The following is a 27122-nucleotide window of genomic DNA, read 5'->3' as shown; positions in this document are numbered from 1 at the left end:
AACAAATAACTGACAGTGTGTTTTGGTGGTTGAGCTGCCCGTTTCTGTGTCAAAACTGCACTGCTTGTTCTCCACTGCCTCAATGCATTTTTAATACTGTTGTTGTCTCACTGCACAGGGAATCTAGTATTAGAGTTTGTCTTGTTCTTTTGCATTTGACTGTGACTCCGCCTCCTCTGCCTCAGCCTCCCCCTGCTCTGGTCTGCAGCCTGCTTCTTGGAGTCTCTTCCCCCCCTGTGCGTGTTGGTATACACACTTCATCCACCCCCCCACTGAGCCTTCCTCACACACTCAGACACACACATGCATATACACCTTTGCATTTGCATGGCATTTTGTTCTTCAGAGTTTGGATGATTGCACATTTTGGCATATGATTTAGTTATTACTGATACTAATGATTCCAGTTCAAGAACTGATAACTCTAAGCAAATGAATTTTAAGTGCTGCTGAAGTTTTCCTGTCCATGAAAACTTTCATTGATGAATGCAAATTTTATTCAATGAGGTATGCTTGATTACAGAACATTTCTTTGTATGCTTTGAGATAAAACACTGTTTATTGCTTTAGCATCTTAGTATTGCATCTAAGTATGGAACTATGCAAAGCTGCCTGCCTCAGAATCCCAAAGTACACAGTTATTATGTTCTCTAACTTTAAGTGCTTCTCTCCCTCTGCTGATTCTCCCATGCCTCCATCCATCCATCCATCCATCTGTCTGTTGGTCCATCTGTCAATCGGGCTGCATGCAGACTTGGAGATGGAGAGTGTAAAGCAGGACAGTGCATGGGTGGCCGACCCGCTAAACCACTACAGCCTAAGTTCAGGTAGACAACGTTAAAAAAAGATCCTTAAGTGTGCCGCACTGCCTCCCCTAACCAAGAAGCTAACTCCACACCCTTGAGCGATGAGTTCACTTCATTTGACTCTAACACAACTACACTAAAACTGGCCAAGTAGCTTGAAATTTGGGATGTAACACGGGGATTTTCACTGATATGTTTTTTAATACTGGGCTTAGTCATGTCTACATCACTACCACATGAAAAATCTTGTGCACTTTTTGGTGTTGCATTGCAAGACGAGGATCTTTCTCTTTGCTCATAAACTGAAAAACGGTCTACTTTCTGTCCTTTAATACACGTATCCACAGTATTTCCATTCTCAGTTAGTGGTCCAATAAGCTTTTAGCCACACCTGGTTGTGCACCAAGAGTAGAGCAAGTACATCTTAGTTACTTATACATAGAATATCTTGGTGTAGAGCTTGTGATAACTTTTCTTTAACTATATATGAATTAACTCACTTCTAAGATTAGGAGTGTGTGATACAAACCACGTCCACCTTCCCTTTCAGTTTGTCCCTTTCCTTTAGATTCCTTCTGTACTCTGCATGATTCTTCTTATAATCAATGTGCTGCTGTATTTTGTATGCGTTTCAGGTATGTCAGAATTCATGTTCCTGAGTCCAGTGTATGCAAGTCTTCAGTAAAAGAAAAAAAACAAATAAATCAATTTCTGAGGGTGAAAACAGGAAAGCTGCAAATCCTTTTCAGTGTACGCACAAAAAAAAGAATAGTGTTATATCTGTCTTGCTCACTATTCTTTCTCTCCTTTACTGTTTTCACTCCTCAAGGTGTATGCAAATGACTGTATAAGGTTACTACAGCGGTTCTCCAAGCTGTTGAATGTAGCCCTGTGTCTGGACTAGGGCCAGCTGTGTTTGTGTGTGTCTGTTTGGTCGAAGCTGAAAGGCCACGGCAGGGGTGCCATGGAGCCAGGTCTAGACCGGCCTTGATTTATTTAATCCTTTTACAATGAGGGGGCCTGTAAACCCATCCATTGAGCGTTAAGCTTTGTGCTGCAACAGTAAGAATCTCTGTCTCCCTCACCATGGTGACTGAAAGAGCACATTCCTGCAGGGAGCCACACAGCATTGGAAAAATATGCCTCCTCTGCCTAGATCCACTCTGGCCACCACTTACCTTTGCGATTTCACACAGTGAAATGAAGGAAATTGTTCATACACTGCACAGCTTCAGTTGGAAAGAAGGCCGCAGAATCTGGGTGTGTTTTGAATCCTTTGACCTATAAACTTGTAGTCTTGTGTCGTAGGGAATGTGAGCTGGGGGTAGAGTCTAATCCATCGGCAGTTCAAGTAAACTCTTTTGTTGATATTAATTTCCGAATGATGTGTTTCTGAGCTGCAGTTTATTCACACAACACTATCAGTGGACACAGAGTGATGGCCAGCAGTCTTGCTTCTCCAGACAGCCCTATTAGACCTACCAGTTGCTGGTCCAGATGTAGCCCCCCCCCCCCACTCTGCAGTGCAGGCCTTCGTCATGTCTGGGGACCAGTCATTTGGGCAGCTGTGAGCATATATGAGCCAAGACAGCTGGTTATGTGAAGGAGAGAGGAAGGGAAAAAGGGGGGAGAGAGAGAGAATGTGTGAGACAGGGTACGATTTGTCCTCCTGTTCCCGCGGTTCTCAGATCATTTCCTGGTGCTCAGGCTCTGGGCTGTGAAACTATGCGAGGCGCTGGGACCCGTAATGTGTTGCTCCAAAGTGCAATAGGGGAGACCGCACCTTTGTTTGCTTTGATGCAGGGGGAGGCTGCTTTTGTTTATGTATTAACAACTTCGACTGCGTTGTGAACTCGGTCAGCGTGTAAAACAGACTGTTTACACCTTTGCTGCCCTCTGTGTAATCGTGTGTGCCGATGAATATCCATAGTGGCAATAACCAAAGCTGCATCGGATCACCATCGTATTGGTCTCATTACTAAAACAAATTTACATGTCAGATATGTTATTGCAATCTTTAGAGCTTACAGGCATTTAGCCAGCAGCTACAAAGTCAAACTTATAGCCATGTTTATATTCCAGACAGCATGACATTCTGTTCCCGTACATTGAAACTGGCCTGCAGCTGTAAAATACATTTCCACATCCTTTGCGCTTACCAGGAGTGAAATAAATGATTCAAATCAATGCAAAACAGCAGTTGTGTGCTACATCAAGTTACACAAAGCTTCCATCCAGTTAGCTGAGATGTGGCTATTTCCTGTGTCTGTGGCCCGATGGCTGTAACCACAGGGAGACGACTGGCATTTAGCTCTTCACTTTGCTAATGGTCCTCAGTGGAATCCTGCCCCAGAAGCCACCCATGGGCCTTGCTGGCATACTGCTGTATCAGTAGTGGCCATCCTCCGCCTACTCCTTTTCTGTTTCTACTGTATTAGTGGCAGGCCAACTTCCTCCCACTATTCTACCAGTGCTTTTTATGAAATATCAATAATAACGCATTCATGTGATTTCATTTCAAAGGTAGAGCGAGTTCCAACAAATAAATGCTTGCTGTGTTTATTGTGCTGAAAACCGAATGGATATTACAAATGAAAGTGAAAGGCAATGAATGCATATGGAAAAACTGATTGGAGGAGAGAAAAATCCAATCTCATCCCTGTGTGATCACTCCCCCGCAATCTGTTACAGCTCGTCCTCACAAACACTTTAAGGAGAAGATGGTAATAGATTTCACTTTGTAGTTTCAAAAATTCACATTTTACCTTGTGTTTTGCTTAAAGAAGTATATCTGGACTATACAGATAGAACGGGTGATAGAGTTGTGACCAGTGCTGCACAGAAGTGGCTTTTGTTTGACTTGCACTTTGACTTTGTTGATCATTTTATTCCCTAAATAGGAGGAAGTAGTGCTGGTTTCTATGAGAGCAAAGAGGGATTATTAATTATAGAATATGACATACACTGTTATAGCAGCAATAAATGTAAATTGGGCAAGCATCAACAGCAAGTAACTGGCTTAGCAAATACCTGCTTATCCCACACACACGAAAAAGGCATTACTAAAAGAAGTTGTTAGAATTAACTCAAAGCTGAAACTTTATCAGAATATACTTTAATACTTTACAGAATACTTAACATATTTTTTTTTTTTACTGGGAAGCAAAAAAGACAGAACTTGAGGATCAACCCAAAGAAGTCTTTTTTGCAACTGTGTGTTGTTAAATACTGGAGCTGAAGTGATCACATGCAGCATAAGAGTCTGACTGCAGTCCCATGATTCTGGACCCACAACAAATTAGTTTGACTTTATTTTGACTCAACATGTCTGCTTAGGGAGTGCTCTGTGTTTTTACCGTCATACAGGGCCTTCGCTAGTGTGGGAATTGGGGAAGTACTTTCAGGGGGCCCCAAGCTGGAGGGGGCCCTGCAGAGGGGAGAGGTGATACTGTCCCAAGTTAAGGATATGTCACACTAGATGATTTTTACACCCATTGTAAGCCTAACTGGACCATTCTGACTGTCTGGGTGAGTCTGAACTGGGAGGACCGGGGGGTACTCGGGTCCGACGGCCGGTCAGAATTATCTTGTAGTGTGAAAGGTTTGAGACTTTGGCCCCCGTGACGACTCCAGACTAGTTGGACCCTGACAAGATTTTTTTCAAATATGTTTGATTTAGTCAGCCTCAGTCTGGGTGGACTTGTGTAGTGTTGAGCGGTCCAGAACTCACCAAAGGCTGAAATCTGACAGCGATCCTGGCAACAGCCAATGGAAGTGCAGCTCAAGGGGGAAATAAAAGACAGTGAACAGAAAGAGGAATCACTTTAACTACTTCCACCCTCATAGAAATTTTACTTCAGTAGAGATTCACAGCTCCTCTTGCTCTAGTCTTGGTAAGTTGTTATATAATTTTATTTGAAAGAATAAACCTCATATAAAATGGTGAATGTAATGGCAATGTGCCTGGCCAATCCACATAAGTATGCAACTACAAATTATGCAAAAGAAGTCTTGTATAAAAGTCTTCATCAATGTTATCCTTGTAATTATGTAACTTCAAAATGCTTTTGTAATGTAAATGCAAACTATAGCTTCTGAACCATGGAGCAAGAAACGATAGAAACACTTATTTTATAAAAGTATTTTCAGTGAACTGTACTGGACAGATGGGAAACATTTTTTTGATTGACCAAATCGGGCAGTGTGTGATCCTCGTCTTCATGTGTGGCCCAGTGTGCACACCTTTCCAACCACAAGGCAAACATTTACTCAAGACCAGTCATTTAGTCTGATCTGAGCTTCTAGATGCATTGGGCTGGGGGCGAGGTGTCACATCTCGTCAGGTGGGCCAGATATTCTAGCAGCACCCTGCTGCTATCTACTCTGAGTGGCCACCATCAAAGACTGATACCAAACTGCATATAAACATCATAGTAAAGAGTTTCAAATGGGCTTAATATGCATAATTACTCAACCATAATGCTGTTAACAGCCTCAGTGTAACTGCAGTGTGAATATGAGGTGTGTTTCATTCGATCTTACTGGACTCTTCTGGTTAAAACTCACTAACAAGTGAATTTGGACTGAACCATTAGAGAGTAAACGTGGGGGTGCTGGTGGTTAAGAGCGGGCTGTGAATACCGTGTAAAGGCAGCATTTTCCACTGTGGAGAACCACCAGCATGCAGATGGCTCTTCGCCTGCTGGACTCTTATGCTGCCTTCAAGTGCTGTCGGAAATATCATGATTACACACATGAACGAACCAGCAAAGCGTTAAATACGACTGGGACACTCAGAATTTTCTGTCATATCAAAGTTGCAGAGATGTGATGTTCAGGAGGAAAGACTTGAGTAGCTCTGCGCCGCTTGATTTATAAAATAAAACAACAGCAATCAAGAAGCTGCCTTTGTAACAGGGTCCATTTTGCTTTCATTTCTGACCAAAAGCACTTGAATGTGTGACAAGTTGTATTTACAGCCTCTGAACTTATAAATTAAACTTATTAAATAGGAGCTTAAGAGAAGCACTTGAATACAGCAAAAAGTAGGGGGTAGCTGTTTTACTTTAGAAACAAAGCAGCACAAAGCTGCTTTAAGCTGCAGTGACAGACTGAAGAGGGGAGAATGAGCATCAGGCATTGATGTGTTAATCTATCTATCTATAAAGTTGTTACTAACATCACTTTTACCATCAATTGTTGACACGGCTCCATACTCGCTCCCTGACAACTTAGGTTTCATAGAACATTTGCACTTTCCTTGTAGCACTTGCCACGTTATTGGTCGTTCAAGTGCGATCACCTGGTAATACTCAAATTTCCGAGTGTACATGAAGGCAGCATCTGTCGGGTTGTAAACTGATTCGGGGGAAGAAGAGGTTTGGGTATTAGCTGACAGGGCAAAGAGGAAAGTTTGCGACGCTCCCGTGCTCGGTGTGTGTAAACTTGAAACTTTTCTTATCCTTCTATTTGGGTTAAAAAAAAAAAAAAAAACTCGCCGCTTTTGCGACGTTCAGGTGGAGATCCGCCGCTGTATTGCCCAGCTTTACGCGTATCGAAAGGAAAACGATGGCTCGTTAAGTTTACTTCGGACGTGTTAAAATCCTGTCATATAGGCTAAAACAAGTCCCACGTTATGGAGCAAAGGTAAGAAAAGGCGTTTGGAGTTTACATTTCTACTCGATAGTCCTTAGGCTGTATATTTTCTGAGTGAGGGGACGCCTGTCTTTCTCTCTCTCTGCCGGCCTCTTTATTCACTGAAAGATTCCCGTATCATGGATATCCCGTTTTCTAAATCGAATGTAGCAATTAGATGTAGCCTGTTTGTTTCTTTGTGAATAAACTATGTGAAGCATATAATCTAGTCGTAGACTTTTAGGAGGTAGCCCTTTGAAGGCGTCTCCAATGTCTAAAAAAGTATGGAAAAGTAGTTGGGTAATTTCCAGGTCTTACAGAAAAAGTCGAGAAAAGTGCGGAAAATATTGCTCAGTCCCCATATATATGGCGACACATTTTATCCACTGCCATTTCACATATTGTAATAATTTAAGAACAATCTTCACTTTTTTCACCATAGAGTGATGAGGTCTAGTCATATTGCCAATGATATATTCTGATAATTATCATACTGAACAAAGAATTAAAAACTTGAAATCAAGCTATTGAAGGTTTGGGAAAAGAATGGATTTTTGAAATGGAGTTTGGAAGGAACCAGTTGTAAGCAGAAAAAGTATCTGAACATTTTAAATGTATAGATGTTTAGCGTCTGAACAACCATTTATTACTGTATAATAGACACAACATTAACAAAACAGCAACCCCATAAGATGTATTATTGCCATTGTGCTCAGAAAATATAGTCTAATTTTGTCTGATTACAAATTACCAGTCTATGAAAGGCATTCAGTTGCTCATTACTGAAATTTGAAAATGACGTTACTTTTTAGAATAGCCTGCCTCTGGTTTCTTAATTGAATATAACCAAAAGTGGTTTTGGAGGAGTTTCATCCATATGCTGCTCAGTGGTTTGAAAATTCATCTTGGTGTGATTAGTGGTTGGTGCTGATATGTTAAAGATATTTGTTGAGGCTACTATTGAAAAGGAGAAGGCATTGTATTTGTTAAATGATTTCCCCTTCACACGTTATGCACAAGTAAATCTTTCTTTTTTTCCTTATGATGATTTTTGATCTTTGTTTTACTATTTAGGTTTGACCTATCAGGCTCTACCAGGACAAATTCTTTGTACAAGTAACACTGGAAAATGAACAAAGTGTGATTTCTTTCCTACTCTCTGCAGTTAGACCCATTTGGTATAAGTATTGGGTGAGACCACACATGGCCTAGCTGACGTAGCCCCTCTGTCCTCTCTTCCCTCAACTCAAGTTGTGTTCAGTGTGTTCATTCAGAGATGGAACAATAAGCCATTTTGCTGCTGCTATCAGCACACATTCAAGCTCTCATTTCCAAACAGAGGTCACTGTCACTCACGACCGCCTTTTTAATGGGCGGACACTGCTCTGCTGTTTACACTAGACACTAAACGGCCCTCCAACAACACCAACGGGACATGGTTATGATGTGTTAATGTGTAGCACCTATTGTGTTAACACAGTGTCTCTCAGTAGTGGTTTCTCCTGGTTCCTCCTAGCTTGATAAGTTATGTAAACATTGTCGCCATAGTAGTAGCAGCCTCCTCCCACTCTGAGCTATCTGTGGACGTGTGGCTGGTAGGACGTCCTGAACCAATGCCGGGTTTTTACATATATTTCCATTGACGGTGATCAGGGAGCAGAAATAAGCAACATCTGTTAAGTTTACCAGCCAACAGTGTCTTTGGTGACTGTTAAAGATAAACTCGAAAGATAAAGATAAACTCATTGGAAAGAAATCCCTCAAATTTGGCTGTCAAAAATTGTGGCAAAGGGATATAATGTAGACTTTTATATCTCTAGAATTTTTTGTTACTTTATATTCATCATCAAAGGTGTCTTTAGTGAATTCAAAAACATTGAAGGAGACTTTAACTGGTTGACATACTTTTGGAACACACATTTGGAAAATTGATTTCACAACATTGTCAAACTCCTCTAGATTTCTGCGTTAATGTGAACACGGTGGTAGGCATACATTTAATGAAGTTATCCCAGAGGAACAGCGCTGTCATTAAAGGGACACGCCACTGTAAAACAACATTTAGCCCATGTAGCGGAGGTTTTGGCTCATGCAGATGCCTTAGTATAGCTGAACAGAGCACATTCTAGTCAAAACCCGCAGTCTCACAGCATGTGGATTTCTGAGATGGATAATGTAATCATATCCAACCCATTCAGATATAAAAAATAAAATAAAAAAAAAGTATAACAAGAATGGAGTGCAGTTTGATTTTCCCGCTTCCCTGCCTACATGGGCGTGCATGGCCATTCATTCTGGGGGGGGGGGGGGGCTGGCTTAAGTGAAAAGGCTGAGCGGAGCTGGGATGAGAGCATTGTGAAATCCCAGAGGAGCAGAGGTCACGCCTACTCGTGGTTCATCTGTATTCAGGGAAAACTGCCATGCACAGTAATTGTATCAAATATCTCAGGCTAGAGGTTGCTGATTGGCTCCATGCTGTCACTGCTCTACTTTGGGAGCAGCGGCAGCATCTGTTGTGTTGTTATGAAGGTGGAATTTTCCTTTAATTTCCCCGTTAAGTTGTAAGTTTAGCGTGCATCCTTTGAAAAACTCCTGCCTGACTGAATGGAATGAGGCAATTGGTTTGGAGTTGGAGCTGAGAAAGAGAGCATGATGTTTGCCATTACGTCTTTAATTGTTACTGCTGTAATGCTTGGCCTCTTTCCTCCTCATCCTGCTCTCACTCGTCATAGTCCAACCTCTCACTGGGTTCTCTTGGGAAAAGCCTCTGTCAGAGCAACACAATCACTTCAGGGCCGACCGTTTCAGTTTGAATGCTGCAGCTGAAACCTGTCAGTTTTCCCCAAACGTCACTTTGTTTAGTTTTGTGCCTTCTGGAGTTTATCTGATACACATGCAAATGCCAGGCAGGGGCTGCTGGCTGTCATTTCTCTAGCTGTGACCAGCAGGGCCTCCACCCCCTCCTCGAGCACTTCGGAAAACATTTCACCACCAGAAAAGCAACTCTGACCCTCCTGGTGATGACTCAGCCTGTTCTATCACATATCACGCACATACCATCAGATTCTGTGCTTTTAGCGACTGCCTGGAAAAGTTTTACATAATAGAAAAACAGCTAACTCCAGCTGGTTGTGTTCAGCTTCCCCCAAGCTATGAATCTTGGAATTAATGTTGCAGGGGACAATTTCAGGGCTCTTTCCAATCCTGTCTGCTATACTTAAATGAAATGGTTTTCACCCTGCTGGATTGCAGCAGTGAGTTTGTCAGTGCTACTGCAGGTAGTGTTGATGCTCCAGCGCTTGAAGAGCTGCTGGCCCCGAGGCTGTGTTCTGGGTTGACAGTAAGCAGATGGGAGTCCCAGTCCGCTCTCTGGAAAGTCATGCTTGCCACTGCACTCCCCCTCACGGCTTAGAGTCAATCTGGGTTCCTAAATAAAAGCGACGTGTCAGTGTAAGCCAGCACAGTTGCACCGTCAGCCCCCTACATGATATTGAAGGCCCTTTTGATGCCTCAACAGTGAGTAAACAAAGCTGCCTCAGCGGTTTTGTCTGTGGGTACAGCAGCACAAAAGGAATTTCTCCCAGAGGGGCGAATTGAAGCTCCAGTTTTCCCTGAAATGGAACGATGGGTCTTGTTTGTGGATGCTGCCTCAGAGGCCGGCTGTTGATTCGGAATTGATTCTGCTGCTGTGCAACTCTCATAAAAATGGCACACAATGGAAACTCATTCAAAAGTTTGTTTCATACATCGGTTATTTACTGGGAAGAGTGAAGTAGCTATAAATCTGCCTTGGCAAGGGCGTATTTATTTTGAGACTACAGAGTGTGTTATGAATGTCAGCCAAATAAAATTGAACTTTAGTAAACACTAATGACATAATTAGAATCGGGTTGCTAACCAAAGGCAGAAAAGCCATTTACAGAAACTTGAAACGGGAAAATCCATTCCACAATCTGAGCAAAGTACCTTATTGGGTGTTTGGGGGGTGGAACTGCAAGGGAAAGCAAAGCAAAGTTTGAACCCCATTTTCGGAAAATTGCCTCTCAACAATTGAAAGTGTACTGAAATTATTTTCTAACAATCGACTGTCTACCTGTGACTCAAATATTAATCCATACATTAACCAGGTTGTTTTGCCAGATTTATTAAGCCCTAAAATGGTAATTTATGTTGGTGCATCCTTACATACCTATCCAAAGTAACTCTTTCCCAGACTGAGTAAATGTCAATCTTGTCGTAAGTATTCTGCCAGCACATTAATGAGACTGTCCATCCAAGCAACTCAATAGTTTTGCTCTGGTCTGGATGTTTTGCATTCTAAATGTACTCAATGATAGACAGTCAGTTGAGTGCGCCTCAGGCTATTTACCTCCATAGTGTGTATTTAGCATGCAAAACAACCAGCCTCTCGTTCATTTTCTCTTACTAGTCTCTGGGCAAGAGGGCCAAATTTCACTAAGATGGGTCATTTGGGGTAGCCCTGTTTAATAATGATGTTCATAACAGCTAATTTCTGTGGTTCATATAGGACCAGGCTACATACGTCTCTTCTCCAATTTCATCACAATATCATCACCTATGACAAATCATAGCCTAAAGAGTTAAAAAACTGTCTTAATGCTTTTTTGTTCCACCAAATAAACAGTGCAGCTGTAACTTTCTGTAACTCAGCTTGTTTTGTTTTGGGAGATAGGGGATGGTAAGCAGTGGCCTACTTCCAGTTGTATTGCAACGCAATGAGAAAGGCACAGCTTGGCTCCACAAACAGCAAAGAGAAAGTGTATCTCTCCAAAGTCTAGTATATGTATCAGCTTGCATGACTCCATTTAGCCTATTTAAATTAACCTTAAATGCCTAATAATCCCAAAATTCAACCTGTGTATTTGGTTTTGTCTTTCAAATCCCTATGAGGTGCTACGCAAATATGAAGATGTCAAGTCTGGGAAATGCATGAGAGAAGTGGAATGGTTGTGACTGAGACTGCGTTTATAATCAGTTCAAAGAATGTGCCCTGGAATTTTAAAAAAACTGATGGGCCACAGCGGTTTTTCCACTTCACCCCAAGGCACCTCAGAAAGGAGACGTTAGTGAGTTTTGCAAGATTTAGTGAAGTTCCAGGTGTTTGTGCGGCTAAGAGACTGACAGAATACCATCATCACAGATTGGATTGGGAAATAAAGTTGTCAGTATTGTCCTTAATAGAAAACTGAGTGAGACTGTGGCACTTTCAACTTGAATGTGTCAGATATCAGGAGCATATGGCTAGTTAGTGTGGAAGATTTGGAAAGCATAGTTGCACAGTGGAGGACTGCGAACTGAATCAAGAAGAGGGAAAGTTGTCGGACAAGGGCAACATGATACAAGTTCACTAACGTGTCTGCAAATGATTAAAGAGAGACAACTAGAAAAGGTGAGATCTTCACTGCTTCAGATTCCTGAAGTAGTGAAAAGCGCTGAGGGCAGATCAGAGACATCAGCAAGAGAACAGAGAAAACAAAAGATGAGAGAGGATCAGTATGTTCTTAGATTCTTTGAGATTTCTTGCTTTTATTTCAAAAGTTATAAGCTGAAGGTTGAAAAGCTCAGAGGACAGACAGGGTCATGGACGCTGCAGCTAAGAGTTTGATATTCATGGTTTAGCAGGGATCGCTTAAACCCACTGGTCTGAATATTAGAATGTAGTTTAGTAGTTAATTTAGTAAGTAAGTGAAGTGGAATCATTTGTTTTTTCCCCCTACAATTAGCCTATTTGTTCAGTAACCCTAGAAAGGAGCGATTCAAATATATAGCATCTAGTCTGACACAGATTTAGAAGGAGAAGAAGGCATTAGCGCATTTAATTACAAAATAGGATAGACTGGTGCGCTGTGATAATGAATTGGGCAGTTGGTGAAAAAGTTGGTTTGAAGCAGTCTAGAGTGACCAATACCAAGACTGATTGGTGGCTTATAGGTGCTGTACTGAATGTTCAGTTTAAGGGAAATTAGAGTTTTGACAAGGCAAGTTCCTTTCACTCGCACAACAGTGGCTAGGCAGCAGCAAGTGAGCTGACCTGATGGGAGAAAAATGCTCTGCCTACAATCTCAGTAGTGAATAAATGTTTGGTGTCTAAATGCAGATTAATTTTTTTATTCACTTGATAGCTTTTCCACATCACTCCAAAATGGAGAAAACAACTCGTCTACACTTAAAGAAGCTTAAGACCCTTTTCCAGACACATTATCTGATTAATGCGGTTTTGGTTTTGAACCAAAACCTAGTTTTTTGTTTTGAAGGGGAGCAAAGGATACTGGGTATTGAAGGAGGAGGATTCCTTTGTAGTTGCCAGGGAGGTGGTATTTAAGAGTGAAGCTTATGCTTCAAGGAAACTACACATGCATAATGGAAGGGTTTGCATTAGAATGAGGTTAAAATCCACAATGAGACAAACTTGGGGTTTCATACCAATGCATGGATAGTAGCTCTGCACCTCACAAAGACCTAGTTTGAAAACTGAGTTGCACCACTTAGAGTAGTAAACAGATGTGCAAGGCTTCTAACAATCATGGTTCATGGTAATGGTTTGAACAGCTTTGAGTGTGTGTTTGAGAGTATGATGTTTGACGTTTGTGTCCTTCCTCCCTCCCTCAGTGTCTAAGAAGCACGGGAAATTGATCACATTCTTGCGTACCTTCATGAAGTCGAGGCCCACCAAGCAGAAGCTGAAGCAGCGGGGCATCCTCCGCGAGAGGGTGTTCGGCTGCGACCTGGGAGAACACCTCCTCAACTCAGGCCATGATGGTGAGAAACGCAGTCACATGCAGACATAGAAACACATGTGGTGATTTTCATAGATAGCAACAAATGCTCACCTCTTATTGCAGGATGTCCAAACTATTTAAATGTAGGACCACAGGCAATGATGTAGGGGTAAAGAAAAACATGGGTGAACTGTGACCTCCAGTCAGTGATAGTCATAAAGCAAGCAGCCACCCATATGAATAGAAATCGATAGATAGATTAATAGATTCATTTGCGCTTAAAACCCTATCTTCATATAAGTTACTCTGGTTTGCTACTCATTACTATGCAGTGTTTATATGATAAAGATTAATGTCAGACTGTGTTTAGATGTGTTTACCCATCACTACATCCCCAGGTGCAACATGGGTGGTGGGCAATGTGCTTAAAAAAAAAAAAAGATCATTTAGAAATGCAAGATGCAGTAGCTCGACATATCCTCTGTCATCAATATGACTAATGCTAAATTACGGCTCTGTACATAAGGGAGAGAATGTGCCAGAGATAACATCCAACGAGGTGTGTGTTTAACCTCTGGGTCAAACGAATTTGCATTGGGTGGTTCCTGTGTGTCATTCATTCAAATTGCTTAACGTACACCTCAAAGGGCTTACACCGCTTACATCATGAGCACTTGCCAAACAAAAGTGTCCATATATGTTAGAGTGAATTGTACTTGGGCCTTTTTGCAGCTAAATTTAAGAAAGAGAGTCCCTTCACAACTTCTGTTGCTGCTCTGCACCACACACACACACACACACACACACACACACACACACACACACACACACACACACACACACACACACCTGCTGCTTCCTGCCTTCCAACTGGTGAGCTCATGCTTTCTAGCCCAAATCCAAAATGGAAATTCTCAAACCAAACACATACCACATATATAAACACAGGATGGCTTTGTTAGCCCTTTCTTGTTGCAACCAAGATATTAGTTGGAAAGAAATCATTTTTCCACACATACATTTAGCTGCTGCAGGCACAAATTTCACATGGAGGTTTTAGCTATTAGAGGCTTGGTGTCTGGCAGCTGAGCTGATGTGATGCCAGAGTGGGAGGATAATGGTGATTGCATTGTAAGATCAGGCCTAAACAATGTTATTAAGCCACTATTTCCATGAGCTTTGATCGATAACTCGGTCATTTTGAAGGCAACTTGAAAACTCATTCAAGTTATTGAACATATGCTATCTTATGGCATAAATGGAATATTCAAATCTTGCTAGCGCATCAATTTACACAGCATTCACACAGTTGCATCAGAGCTGACCTTTGCCTTCTGCATTGTGTATTCACCTTACACATCCATTGGTAAAAGGGTCAGAGTCCTGTCCATTTAACAGGCTTATGGTAGGAGATCAGTGTGGGGCGTTCTGCATCGTGGTCACACATTCATGGGTGAAGGAGTCAAACCTTGTCCTCTGTAAATCTTGGCTTACCTTGACAAAGAGAGATAAGCCATTCTGTCACACTTTGCGGGGTCAAAGGGTCAAGGCGCTCTGCCTGCTCCAGTGACTTGTGAAGATTCAAAGGTAACTGTGATGTAGTGGTGAGAGGGTAACACATTTTAACAAACCAAACTAATGATTTTGACTTCTAGCTTCGAAAAGTGTTTTAAAGTAGAGTGCTGAAACTATTACTACTAAATAATCCATGCAGAAATAAAGATTTTTCACATTTTTGTTCACTTTCAATTCAATTCCCTATAACTAATGACCTTTCTGTACATCACTTAGCTAAATGAGGATGAATTTGTGTAGCGTATCTAACATTGATACCATATACATACACATTACACATCTTTATGATCAGTTAGATCTCATAACAAAATATTTGCAAAGTAAGTGAAGACCCTGGAGTGGGTTTATCCACCTCCACTGTCCTGAAGTGTAAATCTCCTCTGCTGGAGAATGCCAGCGGTTTAGCCTCTAGTTCCCTCCAATCTCTCCTCCTTTCCTCCTTCGCTATGTGTGGAATTTGTCTGAACAGCTGCTTCGGCGAGGGTCCCACTCTCTGTCACCCTCTGAATGATGTGTGAGGAGTGGGAGGCCTGGGAACCTCCTCATACACATAGACATTCTCTCTTACACACACACACACACACACACACACACAGTCCTTATCTCCAATACACACACTGCTAAATAACATGTCTTTATGATACACGGTCGCTAAGGTCGGGTGAAGAAGCTCTCTTTCTGCGTCTCTCACTCACACACACTTGAGAGCTGTGTGTATATCACTTGATATGTCTCTCACAGGCAATAACATGTTATCTGACGATCGGGTTCAGCTAACTGCCAGGTCTGCTGCACTTTTAGCTGGGTGTTTTGTTCTCACGTAGGAAACTGCATCTATATAAAAACAGTTTAGGCCGACTGAAGGCATTGCCACATATCAAATGAAGGAATAAAATGTTTGTGAAACAATGGTAAATACATATTTACTGCCACTTGCAAAGGCATATGTACAGAGTTGAAATGTTTCTTCCCTACGATTTTTACTTTTGGAAATGTGGAAATTCCATATTATCATGGTGGAAATGAACAGATTTTTTAACCGGCTGGCAGCTTGGAATGTGCTTTTCCTTCCAAAAACGTCCCCAAAAAAAAAAAAAGGTTTTCACAAGTCAATATTCGCTCTGAGCTCTGCAGCCTCTTATCTGGAAGCCCCTGAGCCCTAGCCTGAACGCACACTACACACACTTCAAAGAGGGAAGCCATCCGATTCTTGACCTTGTAGCACTCGGCGAACACCGGACAAATATTTACGGAAAGAGATGCGTATGTGATGACATGCTGTTTTTCTGTTCCCAGTTCCCCAGGTCCTCAAGAGCTGCACAGAGTTCATCGAGAAGCATGGCGTGGTGGATGGTATCTACCGCCTCTCTGGAATCGCCTCTAATATCCAGAAATTGCGGTAGGACACATTCGATACAGCGTGTCATTCATCAAAGCTGGCTGCTTTCACAGGAATGTCCTGTCATAGGTGGAGCTCACAAATCTAATCCTACTTGAGCCCACATCTGAAGACTGATAGCATATGAATTCCATCCAGGATTATTGCCATTGTAAAAGAAAAAAAAAACATTATCTTTTGCACGGCCACATGATGATGAGGGTTTACTCCGGTATGCGTGGAAACAGGCATTCCTTGTCAACAATTTTTGCTATCTTACATTGCCCTGCTAGGATAAGGACTTGTACTTTGGTTATCAGAACATTTATGGCATTTTTGGCTTGAACAGAGAAAGAGATGTGCTCATATTATGGGAGTTTTGATTGTTGTCTTTTTTTCTTCTATGCAGTGAGTAAGCTGTATAAGGGTTGTACTAGCCAAATGCAAAGGTTTACATGTAGATGTATAGGATTGTGCTCAGAGTATGATTGAGGATTAGGAGGCTTTGAAGGAAGATTCAAAAGGTGCCTCGCATTACAAATGCATTTCCAGCCCCTGCTTGTGTGGGGATGACATCAACACACTTCACTCTTTGTATGTAACCTAAGAAGAGATTACGACAATCTTTGAGTTGTTTGAACCTTAGGAAATGGGTAGGATTTTTTTCAAAGCATTGTGAAGGCACACTGGGAAATACCAATACTTTTATCTTTTCAAAAACATAATTGAAATGATGCTTTTGGGGTTTTTTGTATGTCACGAATCCATCCATCACATGTTCAGCAGCAGTCCAGTGGTGTGTTTGACCCGTTTTCCTTGAGAATGAGTTGACTCTCTGCCTTTGTTCCCCTCCTCTCTCTCTTCAGGCATGAGTTTGACTCGGAGCAGATCCCCGACCTGACCAAAGATGTGTACATCCAGGACATCCACTGTGTTGGTTCGCTGTGCAAGCTCTACTTCAGGGAGCTGCCCAACCCGCTGCTCACCTACCAGCTCTATGAGAAATTCTCTGTAAGTAAAGCCCTGGCAAGACCACCAACTCCTGCTACACACTCACATATACACTTTAGCCCTCTCTCTCTCACACACACACCCCACTTTCTTACACTAATGTGCGAGTGTAAGTCATTCTATTAAGTATTAAGTCATTGTCATTTTGAGGTTGTTTTGAGTTTCAGTGCTTCGTAATGCCCGAAGGACATTTGTTAACCCCAAAAGACACCGATTGGGCGTTGTTGACAGTATTAATTGTGTCCAAATTCTCCCTTTGACTCTTCTTTATCTACAGGGGTTCTAAGGAACTCTTCACCCTGAGTTTCTTCAACCACTAATAGTTATAGGTCATAGACGCCCCTAAAATAATAGCATTGTACTCGACGCACCCTGTCATTACCAATGCAGCAAACTGCTCTCTGTGTGACTTGGAATAAAAACCTTCTCCAAGCACAACAGAGCCGTCCCTGAAGATGGAGTAAATGTTTGCTGGTTGTTATGGCAGCTGAGGACAGGGGGAAGAAAGAGAGGGAGGAAAGAGGAAAGCGTGGCTGCAGCCTGATGCTCCCCTCTTCCCTCTTGCTCAATGCAGCAGCGTGAGCCCAAGGTGTCAAGTGGACGAGTTGAATGTTGATACTCTGATACATCCCACTATCTAACCCTTCTCTCTCTCTCTCTCTCTCTCTCTCTCTCGCTCTCTCTCTCTCTCTCCATCTTTCCATCTTTCCCTTTCTTCTCATCCTGAAGGACGCTGTATCAGCAGCGACGGACGAGGAGCGACTCATCAAAATCCATGATGTCATCCAGCAGCTTCCTCCGCCGCATTACAGGTCAGTGTGGAGGCACAGTGCCCCCCTTTGGCAGCAACGGGAAACGCCAGCAGATGATCACACACAAAACTAACATCACATCAGTTGTGTCGATCTATTTGGTGTCTATTAGTGTTAACATGAATCTGCTGATGATTCATTGAATTTTCAGCTCCATCAATGACATTAGTGTGCAGATCACTACTGGAAGCCAATTAAAGCTGAATGAATGAATATTTGGTTCCTAGGACGCTGGAGTTCCTCATGAGACACCTTTCCCATTTGGCCACATTCAGCTACATCACCAACATGCACAGCAAGAACCTGGCCATTGTCTGGGCTCCCAACCTGCTGAGGTGAGATGATATCCTGCTCTATAAAATGTTTTTGTTTCAACAGCCACAGCATGCGTATTATATTGTTTTTGATTATAGTGTAAATTTACATCCAAAAGTTCTCTGAATTGGCATTAGATTTAAAGTTTCCATAACTGTTAATGAAGTTGTTTTCAAACGTACGTCCCAGGATAAGAACAATGTGCTCCATGTTTTGACATAAGTGTAGTTTATTGCCAAACATAGAACAGCCACAATAATGGGCACTGATCAAGTGGAAGTCAAATGGAGCTACTCTGAAGCCACATGTCAAAAATAATGGATTTTAGAAAATTCTGTAAGTCTAAATATAACCACTTAAACAAATTCAAGTGGTAAATTCTAATCAAAGTTAATCCTCCCCTTTTGTTCTGTTATTTGTCCTTTGCCGTCTCAGGTCAAAACAGATTGAGTCGGCGTGCTTCAGCGGCACGGCAGCCTTCATGGAAGTCCGGATCCAGTCGGTGGTGGTAGAGTTCATTCTAAACCACGTGGACGTACTCTTCAGCACCAAACTCAGCTCACTCATACGAGAGGGAGCAGGTATATGCACCAGAGAATTTTCTTTTCTAGTAAATCTAGAGGATTTTTAAAAATTCATAACAGAGAGCTCTTTTCCACATTGTCATCTCCTTAGCCACTGCTCCTTCCAGCCATTATTAATCGTTATACCTCCTTCCACATCACCAGGTCATAACTCACTGTCGCGGCCCAAGTCCCTGCTGGTTTCCTCTCCCTCCACTAAGCTGCTGAGTCTGGAGGAGGCCCAGGCCAGGACTCAGGCTCAAATCAACTCGCCAGTCACTGAAGACAGCAAGTACATTGAGGTGGGCGAAGGTCCCGCCGCCCTGCAGGGCAAGTTCCACACCGTCATCGAGTTCCCCACCGAGAGGTTTGTCACTGCTCTTCCTGTCATGTCATTTGATGAAATTATCGGGTGTAATTTGGCTCCAAGTGCATACTGCAGAAGTTGAGGGATCCCTAGTTTCTTTGTGGCGTGGCCTTTCTTGCTTGTAAGATTGCAAACAGTGCATTGAGATAGTGACTGTTAGTCCTGTTAGTTCTTCTGTCAAACAAAAGGGACAGACAATGATCTATGATAAATGTATTGAATAGATTCCACATTGGCAACATGATTGAATACATTTTGTGAGACCTCCAGAAATACTCTGAATTAACTGAAAGGGTAATTTTAGAAATGTTAGAACTTTAAATGCTGTAATGTTTTATCTCATGCTGTGATGGAATGTTTACTCATTAAACACTGTAGGTTACGGTTAATGGTTATTAAGGGGGTTAATTATTGTTATTGTTAGTGTGGATTGTTGTTGTTTTATTGTTATTGCTGCTCTTCTTCTCTTTACTATTATAATTAACAACACTGCCTTCCCATTAACAAAAAATGAAACGCTACGTACTTGTGACAACTATGCTGACTAACAAGATGGAGAGAGGAGCACATATGTTTGACTACAATTGAGTGATTATTTTTCATCCCTGTGTCTAAAGAACTGTCAGTGAGAGTTCTCAGTGAAACATACGTACATTAACTTCAATCAGAATAAACCAGTTCATGCCTGTCCTGATCCCTACCTGCTTGTCCACCTCTACTCTTCAATCACAGGAAGAGGCCTCCCATTAAATCCAAGAAGTCTCCTGTGGGTAGTTGGCGCTCCTTCTTCAACCTGGGCAAGTCTTCCTCCATGTCCAAGCGCAAGCTGCACCGCAACCCCAGTGAGCCCAATGAGCTCAAGGCCATGGCTCTAGCTGGTACGTCCTCCATCCACCACTGAAAGGAATACAGAGTTTTCTGCTGCTACCAATCATCTTGTGACATGCCAGTTAAGTTGACTGAATACCTTATTTGACAAATCATCAGACTAAATACAAATGCTTCTTTGTTGTCATGTTCCAGGAGGCAGAGGGGACACGGGAACATTAAGATCAGCCAAGAGCGAAGAGTCGCTAACGTCCCTACACAATGTTGAAGGTAATGTTTTGTATTTTCACTCAGTATATCACAAGTGCCATTTTTACAACACAGCTATTGGCCCACTCTTATCCACAGTGTCTCAGGAGATTTGTTTCTGATAATATTGACCTTCACCCCTGCAGGAGAGTCTAAGGTGTACCGTCCTCGGCGGCCACGCTCCAGCAGCGACGCCCTGTCAGCCTCCTTCAACGGCGAGCTGCTGGACAGCCGGCAGCACTGCAACTCCTACGACAACCTGGACGCCACGGAGGACAGCGATGGAGACGACGGGCCCATCTGTGTGCCTGCCCTGATCTCCCCGCCCCGCTCAGCCGGCGAAGACGTAGACCTCAGCCCACCAGACATCGGCATGGCCTCCCTGGACTTCGACCCCATGTCTTTTCAGTGCACCTCCTACTCCTTCCCCCTGGACGACTCACCGGCGGGGGCTGAGGGCTCCACCCTGAAGAGGAGCTCTGGCAGCGTTGTTGGCAAGGCCAATGGCTCTGAGCTCATCTCTCCCTCCTTCCTGGGCAACTTGCCCTGCCCCTTGTTGTCCGCAGACCTCATCCCAGCTGCTGGAGAGAAGGTGGAAAGCAAGAAGCTGACCACCTCCTATTCTTACTCCGATAAACCCACGCAGGCTGTGTCGCCTATTAAATGTGGAAAGTCCACCAGTTTGGCTCCACTGGCCACTTTTTGTACAGAGATGCCTGACAGGAACCCAGCAGGGCAGGTTGTGCCTCCCCAGGGTTTATCTCCCCCCTCAGTACCCCGGGACTCTCCTCCTCTGATGGGCAGTGTGCTGCTGAGGGCAGCCGAACCATCGCTGAGTGAAGCCTTCCAAATGGAGCTGCACTGTAAGCTCGCTGCCTTCGACAGTGTGGATAGTCGAGAGCTGAAGGGAGAAGACAGCATACTACAAGCGCCGGCTGCCAGCAGCCAAGAGCACCAAGGTAGGTGCAGCAATGACATCCTGTTAATTACATTTTCTAACATGTTTCTCTCTCATGATCATGTTGTTTTATGATATCTAGACTTTATGTTTCAATATGCCATTAAAACAAATGCCTGTTTTCTTTCTTGGTTTAGTTTCCCAGGTTCATGCCTTTAACACCTTGCATGGATTTCAGCTCAAAGAAATCTTGTCACATGATGCCCTAGCACCATGCTTAACTTTTCCATCTCTTTCCTACTCTTGAAGAACTTCGAAACCTGCCTGCATTCTGTCATTTCTTTTTCTTCACCTAGTGCTCTCTCGTTTATTCGTTCTTCAACTCCAGATCCCATGTTTGTTTGTTTTTGTCCCCTTCCCAGGAGTCGTAGCTCTGGACTCTCCAAAGGACCCCTCCCCTGGTTCCCTCAGCTCCATGGCCCTCCTTTCTGCCCCTCCCCCTCCCCCTCCTAAAAACGCTGCCCGCATGTTGGCCCTGGCCCTCGCTGAATCCGCCCAGCAGGCCTCCGTTCTATCTCAGACCCGATCCTCTGAGCCCTCCACACCGGTGTCACCTCACGAGCCACAGGTCTCCAACATCCCGGAGTCGCCCCTTCCTCCAATCCCACAGTTCCAGGCTCTCTTCGAGGAGGGAACTGGAAGTGGATGTTCCCCAATATCAAATGTCACCACCCCCACCTTCGCCACAGCCTCTTATCCCCCGACTTCCAGCCCTCCAGGCAAACAGCAGCCGCCAGAGTCGACCAGCATGACTACCAAGCCGTCAAACAGTGCCAAGTCATCCACCACTCCACCTGGAACAAGGCAGGAAACGGATACCATCACACCAAGCACTCCCCTTTACCAGTGTGCCCCCCTGTCCGGTTCAGCCAGCCAGGTTTCTCCAACCCGGAAAAGTCCAGAGAGGCAGCAGCCTATTCCGGCTCAGGTCCCAGTCTGTACCAGCTCGTCCAGTAGCACACCAGCCAGGACCCCCAGTGGCAGCTGCAAGGAGACAGGAGTCTTATCACAACCTGTTCCTGAGGTAAGTGTTGCACCCCACTCAGTTTCATGAGTAGCTCATAAATTAAGTATTACTATATTAAGTATTATCCTGCTGCAATAAACATGATCCATAATTAGCTAAAATTAATGTACAGCCCAATATGAGTAATTAACGAGTGTCCATGTGCCCTTGAGCAAGGCCACTTAACACTAGGAAGACCTTGGACATTTCCAGTGATCTCCCACGATCAAGAGGGCCATTTACAGTCAAATCATGCTCTGTCAGTGGTCTGACTGCAAATGGCCCTGTTGATCATACGTCACCTCACTGATGTACTGTATATCTTTGCAACAATATTATTCTGTTTCCATGATTTTGTTTTCACATATACTATGGTTATGATACTATGGTATAAGAATACTGTTCTTCAGTTTTGCAAATAAATTTAATTGAATTTGTTCAACTGAATGAATTTGAAAACTGAGTCCTCCCAGGCAGAAGTGCCACAATGTTGCAATCCTGATTGTTCAACAAATGAGTCCTCTAATTTTAATGAAGTAAACCTGCTGAGTGGAAGCTTTCTAGTTCAAATGCTGCAAACTAGCCTGATTGGAAAGATTTCAGTAAGTATTTAGTGAGGGGAGCCAATCAGGACCAAGTCCAGTTGTGATGGATTTAGTACAGTTACAAGGGGCCTGTAAAAATGGGACCTTTAATCACTTAATCAGCAGTTGCAAACTCACAGCTCTTTGCTAACACACAGATTTTCACCTGGCTACTTTAACGCTTTCCTGATGTGCAATTGTTACAAACTATCAATTGCACATCAGCTTTGTGTCTATTAGCATGTTTATATGTGTGTGTGTGTGTGTGTGTGAGACCCTCTGTCCTGCTGCAGCAACTACATGTTCTTTATAAACTCCCCTCATTAAATAAGGGTCACAAAACATTCTGTTGTGTTGTTTCATTCCCAGGTCAAAGCGGAGGAGACTGCACCGCCCCCAACCCTTCCAAAACCCTCACTGCAGCAGCCTCCGACAGCTCAGCCGCCTAAAAAGCCGTCTGTCTCAATTCCCCAACCTCAAATACAAACTCAGCTGCAAGCCCAGCCTCAAGCTCAGATACAGCCTCATCCTCCAGCACAGCCTCAGCCTCAGATGCAGCCTCATCCGCAGTCGCAGCCTCATACACAGTCTCACACACAAATCCACCCTCAGACGCAAACCCAGCCCTTGCCCCAACTTCAGTCACACTCGAAGGCCAGCGCTAGAGTGGCCCCCACCTCTGCTGAGCCTGTAGAGAAGCCTTGGGAGGCCATAAAGCCGGTACAGCCCTGCACAGAGCCTGCGAAACACCACGACCCGCATGGACCCACACCTCCAACGCCTCCCATTCGCACCCTTGAGAGCAAACTGGCCACAGCAGCGCTCAGCCAAACTGAGGCCTCCTTCCATGTCCTGGGTGAGGGCGCTACGCCTGGCCTTCTGGAGGATGCTCTGCCACACCATCCTCCATCTCCTCGTAAATCTTCCACGCACCAGGCAGCCTACCTGTACCACACTAAAGGAGAGCCGGTCCTAATGGAGTCTCCAGGGGCTGCGTACTACCACCAGAGGCCCATTCCTCTGGGGCCGCAGTCCATGCCGCACCACTACCGGCCAGACAGCGTACCCCCGCACCTCTCCCACGTGTCCAAGTCTGAGCCTCAGATACCTTATAGTGCCCGAGTAGACAACCGCTACAGCACTTTGGGCCCCAGGTCCTACCACCACTCCATGAAGTCCAGGAGCAACTCCAGGAGTGTGTATGTTTCCCCTGGGTCTGGGCATCAAGGTCAGGGCTACAGCCCGATGGACAGAGCCCATGGCTATCCCACCATCCGCAGAGTGCACTCGCTCCACGTACCTTCCACTATCCGCTCAGTGCCCATCCAAAGGACCGAGGTTCCTCCAGACGATGACATGTTCTTTTACCACCGCCCCGTGTACCAGTGTAAGGCCTACCAGCAGCCACCGCAGCAGCAACCGCAGCAGTCCTCACAGGCCGACTACCACGTCACCCAGCTACAGCCTTACTTTGAGAATGGACGGGTCCAGTACCGCTACAGTCCATACTCTGGTCCCAACCCGCTGGAGGCGCCTTACTATGATGTGGACCCTTACGGCACCATCCGCCTCCGGCACTTCCATTCCTATGGCAAAGATGGTGGAGCCAACGTCGGCCGATCGGGAGGGAAGGCGAGTGGGTACCACTATCTCTCTCGCCACGTTCTCCCACCTGGGGCAGAGCACAGCTTCGTGAGCAGGGACATGCCCCCCAGTCACGGGCCCAAGGGAGCTGCTGTTTACTTTGCTTGGGACCCTGAGGAGTCAGAAAGGCTCCGCATGCACTCCATCCGCAGGGAGAGCAGGGCTAGACAGAAGATTAAAGGTCCTGTCCTGTCTCAGTATGACAACGTAGGCTTGTTCACACCAGCAGATATATCAGGCTATGAAACGCTGCACTTGCGCAGTAAATCTGACCCAGGTAAAGCTATACTGGTTGCAGCCGAGAGCAAAGACGGGCGATACCACGCCAGACACCTGGTGTCAGACCCTGATGTCCTCATGTACATGGAGACTGACAAGCACGGCCAGGGCAACGCAATGAGTGAAAAGTCGGACGGGCTCGTCAAACAAAGCGGCTCCAAGAAATGCCAATCCTCACACTCCCTTCCAGCTACTCTGAGCCACAGTCTTTCCCATCAGCAGGAGAGCAACCGACACGAGGCCAAGTACGAGTCCGGAGACGACAAGCTCAGCGGGGATGGCAGCAGGTCTAAACACTGGCAGCAAGAGTATCCCAACAAGAGGAACTTCCAACCACGTTACGAGTGCCCCGATCCCGACCACCACCAGAATAAGGTGAAAACGTCTAGCGGCTACCACAGTACAGACGAACAGCCGGCGGCTCCTAGGGAACAACTGGCCCGTTCGAAGCCGGAGCGGTCACACAGCGTCCGGGAGCAGCAGCATTACAGCCAGGGCAACCCCGACCTGGACAGAGACTACTCGTATCAGAAACACGGCACCAAAGTGGTGCAGTCCCACTATGACAACTTGGACGACTACCACCCAGTACCTCAGCCGCAGGCCCCTGTTCAAAAACGTGGAGGCTCCAGCACCTGCCCCGCCCCTGGATTCACAGTGACCCACGGCAACAGAGCCTACTCCACAGCCTTGGGCCAGGGCGCCTTTATTCAGACTGATTTGGCCATCCAAAGGCCAGAGACAGAAATACGTACAGAATGAAGCGATTTGGGGGAAACATGTCTTTAGCTGTGTTAAAGAAAGCAGATAATAGACTCTAATGAGCGAAGGTTGAGCAGCCTCTGCAGGACAGTGGACTGTCGTATCACCATTATTTTTGTTCCTCTGTATTTTTATTGAATTGTAAAGAAAATCTCGAGACTTTTTACAGAAAGTACTGAATGTACCTGAAATTATTGTCCAAGGGGTCATATAGTTCTGATTGACTGAGGCAGTACCAGTCATAAATGTATATGATATGAAAGACGCAAGGTACATTTAACAGGAACCACGAAAAATGTAAAATATATATATGAATAGAATCACTAGTAAAAAGGGATTTTTAGTTGTTGTTTTTTTTTCCTTTTTTTAGGCGAGGCGCTGGGTACAAACAACTGGGATTAAGGTTTGCATTTTAGAAATGCATGTACTCTTTATCTCTTACAGAACAGTTCTGTGTACTTCAATATCCATTGTGTACATTCTGGATGTCACAGCACAAGTCATTGAAGGAGGAAATATGTAAGTCATGGCGCCCTCCCTCTACTATACAACTAGGCGTTACAGCGTGTCCACGTTTGTCTTCAAACGTCTGTCGCTTGGGATTGAGACCCGAGAGCGAGATGTTAGTTAAGGAGCTGCAATGGGTTACTTTCAATTAATATAGTGGTTATTAATGTCTTATTTACTCTGTGACTGTGCCATTTTTATGTAACTTTGCTATAAACAGATTTCAGTGACTTCTAATGGAATGTTTTGGTACTTGTTTGTTCTTCATTGTAAGAGGGACCAAACAACTTGGCGAAGTCTGGGCTCATCAGAGTATTCTTGCACATGTGGGATTAAGAGGGGAAGATGGATGAATGCCTATGATAGCTTCGGATGTGTAAGGTTATTTTTATTTCTTTTCTTTTTTTTTCACCACTTTCAAAGAACTTGCGTGAACTGGAATAACTGAATAAAGTTACCTGAAAACAATGTCTTCTCAAACAATGTGGTGAAGTACATGTTGCCGCTGCTGTGTTGAATTTTTGTGTTGGAAAAACAAGTTGGTGACGAGCCTTACATTTTGTTCCTACAAACCATACTTTGTTCACTGTTATTGTTACGTTAACTCCAATGTCATAATGCACAAATATTGTGATATTTTGATTTAAGACCACTCTTTATTTTTGACAGTTCAGGGTTGACAGGCGAGCTTCTGAAGTTATTCAATTTTGTATCTCCTCATGGGTTCTGAATTCAAAATGGTAAGGAAATGTTATTTTTTTGGAAGACATGTAGGGCCAATTATTTTCAGGCTGGCAAATAATGGTACCATTCATCCAATATTATTATTATTGGTTGACCACAATGGATGGATTCCAATATGTTTCAATATGTCTAAATCCAGGTTGTACTCTGTAACTGTTTCACTTCTATATCGCTTGCAGGTTTTGCTCCTCTTGCCTTATCTATAACCCCTACCTTTTCAGATGGGGCATTGAAGTAAGGCGCTGTGTACTTGAATGTGAAAACACTCTTGTCTCAAACTGGAGGTATCTAAAGTTAGATATGAAATAAATAAATAAAACTGTTCAGGAATAGCTATATATTCATGTCTATTAATATGTG

The 27122-nt window shown here is 44.0% G+C and overlaps 1 protein-coding gene across 1 annotated transcript in view; it reads left to right on the top strand.

Annotated features, from left to right (window-relative positions):
• Positions 1–27061, top strand: part of arhgap32b (Rho GTPase activating protein 32b) — a 38451-nt gene extending 11390 nt beyond the window's left edge. The window contains exons 7-20 of the mRNA XM_071543089.1: positions 186–236; positions 753–827; positions 13071–13220; positions 16052–16154; positions 17000–17144; positions 17874–17956; positions 18184–18291; positions 18707–18852; positions 19000–19201; positions 19934–20079; positions 20225–20299; positions 20425–21237; positions 21599–22260; positions 23196–27061. Coding sequence (XP_071399190.1) covers positions 186–236; positions 753–827; positions 13071–13220; positions 16052–16154; positions 17000–17144; positions 17874–17956; positions 18184–18291; positions 18707–18852; positions 19000–19201; positions 19934–20079; positions 20225–20299; positions 20425–21237; positions 21599–22260; positions 23196–25511 — 5075 coding nt within the window. The 3' untranslated portion in view covers positions 25512–27061. The remainder of the gene's footprint in view (positions 1–185; positions 237–752; positions 828–13070; positions 13221–16051; positions 16155–16999; positions 17145–17873; positions 17957–18183; positions 18292–18706; positions 18853–18999; positions 19202–19933; positions 20080–20224; positions 20300–20424; positions 21238–21598; positions 22261–23195) is intronic.
• Positions 27062–27122: the final 61 nt, after the last annotated feature.

Source organism: Centroberyx affinis, unplaced genomic scaffold (genome assembly GCF_046629955.1).
Source record: "Centroberyx affinis isolate AG114_WGS23_722 - 3 ecotype Tasmania unplaced genomic scaffold, CSIRO-AGI_Caff_v1 ptg004219l_1, whole genome shotgun sequence".
NCBI lineage: Eukaryota > Metazoa > Chordata > Actinopteri > Beryciformes > Berycidae > Centroberyx > Centroberyx affinis.
The sequence above is the reverse complement of the archived record's forward strand: the minus strand, read 5'-3'. Positions and strand labels throughout refer to the sequence as shown.